The sequence below is a fragment of the Benincasa hispida genome, chromosome 9 (assembly GCF_009727055.1).
Source record: "Benincasa hispida cultivar B227 chromosome 9, ASM972705v1, whole genome shotgun sequence".
In the NCBI taxonomy this organism is placed as follows: domain Eukaryota; kingdom Viridiplantae; phylum Streptophyta; class Magnoliopsida; order Cucurbitales; family Cucurbitaceae; genus Benincasa; species Benincasa hispida.
Window position 1 is genome coordinate 2,183,851 of NC_052357.1, and position 1,828 is coordinate 2,185,678.

Here is a 1,828-nt window from a genome sequence, read left to right on the forward strand (position 1 = left end):
TATGAGACTATTCACATCACATGCAACATACCAAACAACGATGTGAATCTGGGTGTTCCGTGTCACGGTCATGCTTGTCCAGGGTGTGTTGACCATGGCCGCATGACCGCCTCCACCTCTTTTTATTATGCTTTCATCCTATATATTTCCTTTTGCTAGGTAGTTGGGTTTATATGTACTTTTCTTAGTGAGTGACCGCTCGCCCATTTCCATATGCAATGGTAGCGGATGTGTTTTTGTTCAGAATGCACTATACGAGGATAAGACTAACCATCACTTTCCCATACCCGGAGTAGTATATTATAAAGTTGTTGTTATTGCTTATTGCTTTCTAATTTTTTAGTCTACTATAATCTTTCTCTTCTCTATTCTTACAATCAAACTGTTTGTGAAAACCTTTTCTCCAAACCCGATTTCTAAAACCATTTTCTCTAAAATGAGGTGGAGGTTGCAAAAGGCACCCGGTGTACGTTCGTATTCAAATTAGTTGACTTGTTCGTGGGTGGGGACAAGTGCCACACAATCACTAAGCGAAGGTTCGAAAAGTGCGATTGTGACATTCCGCATCCAACCTTAGAAGCTGTTTTACAGCCTACAGGAAAGAAGCAGCGAAAATTATAATATTTCAAATAAAATTGTGAACAAAAGGAAGGAATAGCAGGTTTAAGGCAGAGCTGGAGCAATTATTTTCGCAAAAAGATCACTCAGCAAAATTAATTAATTCTCCTATACCGCAGTTAGGGCAATTATTCTGAAGAGAAGCGGGGGGAATTCCAGGATCTGCATTTTAAACGTATCACATACCTGAAAGGCAAGCAAAATTTTCTGCTTTCTCATATTTACTTCAAAAGAATGTACGTGTGTGTCCAAGGAATCGGGAGAATGCTTCTGAAGTAACTTCAAGTACTTTGTAGCCTCCAGTAATGGATCTTCAACCTATATGAAAATGAAATGAAATTTATGGAGCTTCACAAACCGACCCACCCACATACATAAACACAGACAGCGAACAACCTGCACCAACTTTTCACCATGTGGATCTGTATCAACAGGTTTGACATGACGTTTCCCCGACTTTGAGACACCGCAATTATTTGTTTCTTCATTTTTCACATCTGCCTCCTAACATGAAACAGAATATATTAGAAATCAACAGAGAGAGAACCTCCAACAACAGCTACAATAATAAGTCACAATACTTTCTTAGCTCGTTCTTCAGCCTTTCTTTGTCTTTGCCTCCTCTTCTTTTTCTGATAAGGAAGCAAATTTGACATATCATCTTCCTCTCCAGTATTTGATTTTGGAGGAGAATCATATAATTTGATATAGCATCTGCATCTCAAATTAAAATAAAATGTTAAAACAAAAAAATAAGAGAAGGCAAACCACATAGAAAAAAAAAAACTACAGAAATAGTTTTCCATTTTTCTAGGAGGGAAAGATAAGAAACCAAGTAAACTTTCTTCAAAATAGTGGAAAAGGAAGAATACAAAAATGATAGCACTAACAAACAAAAGAAAAATCTCTTGATAGTTTGTAGAGACTATACTTGTCACAGCTCCCAAGTGGTGTAAATGTTTCTTTTACCCGTTTAAGTGACCTTTCGTTATTTGCAAACATTTCTGTAACCTCAATCGACAAAACATCAGATCTAGGACATAGACTTCTTAACATGAAAGCATTGAAGTGTGTAAAATTTAAATGAACTGAAAGAGACATTCATATAAAAAAAAAATGAACGGAAAGAAATAAATTTTGATAGTCACATTCTAGCCATCATGTCCAAGTTCATAGAAATGACATATTATTATGTATATCAGTACATGGC

At 36.3% G+C, this 1,828-nt stretch overlaps 1 protein-coding gene across 1 annotated transcript; it reads right to left on the bottom strand.

The window, feature by feature from the left end:
• Positions 1–502: 502 nt before the first annotated feature.
• On the bottom strand, positions 503–1,620 carry LOC120086351 (N-terminal acetyltransferase A complex auxiliary subunit NAA15-like). Its single transcript, XM_039042963.1, has 5 exons — positions 1,550–1,620; positions 1,200–1,332; positions 1,015–1,122; positions 805–936; positions 503–592 (listed from the first exon to the last, which is right to left on the bottom strand). Exons 1-5 carry the CDS (start codon positions 1,618–1,620, stop codon positions 527–529), a joined length of 510 nt encoding a protein of 169 aa, XP_038898891.1. The 3' UTR covers positions 503–526.
• Between the last annotated feature and the right edge of the window lie 208 nt (positions 1,621–1,828).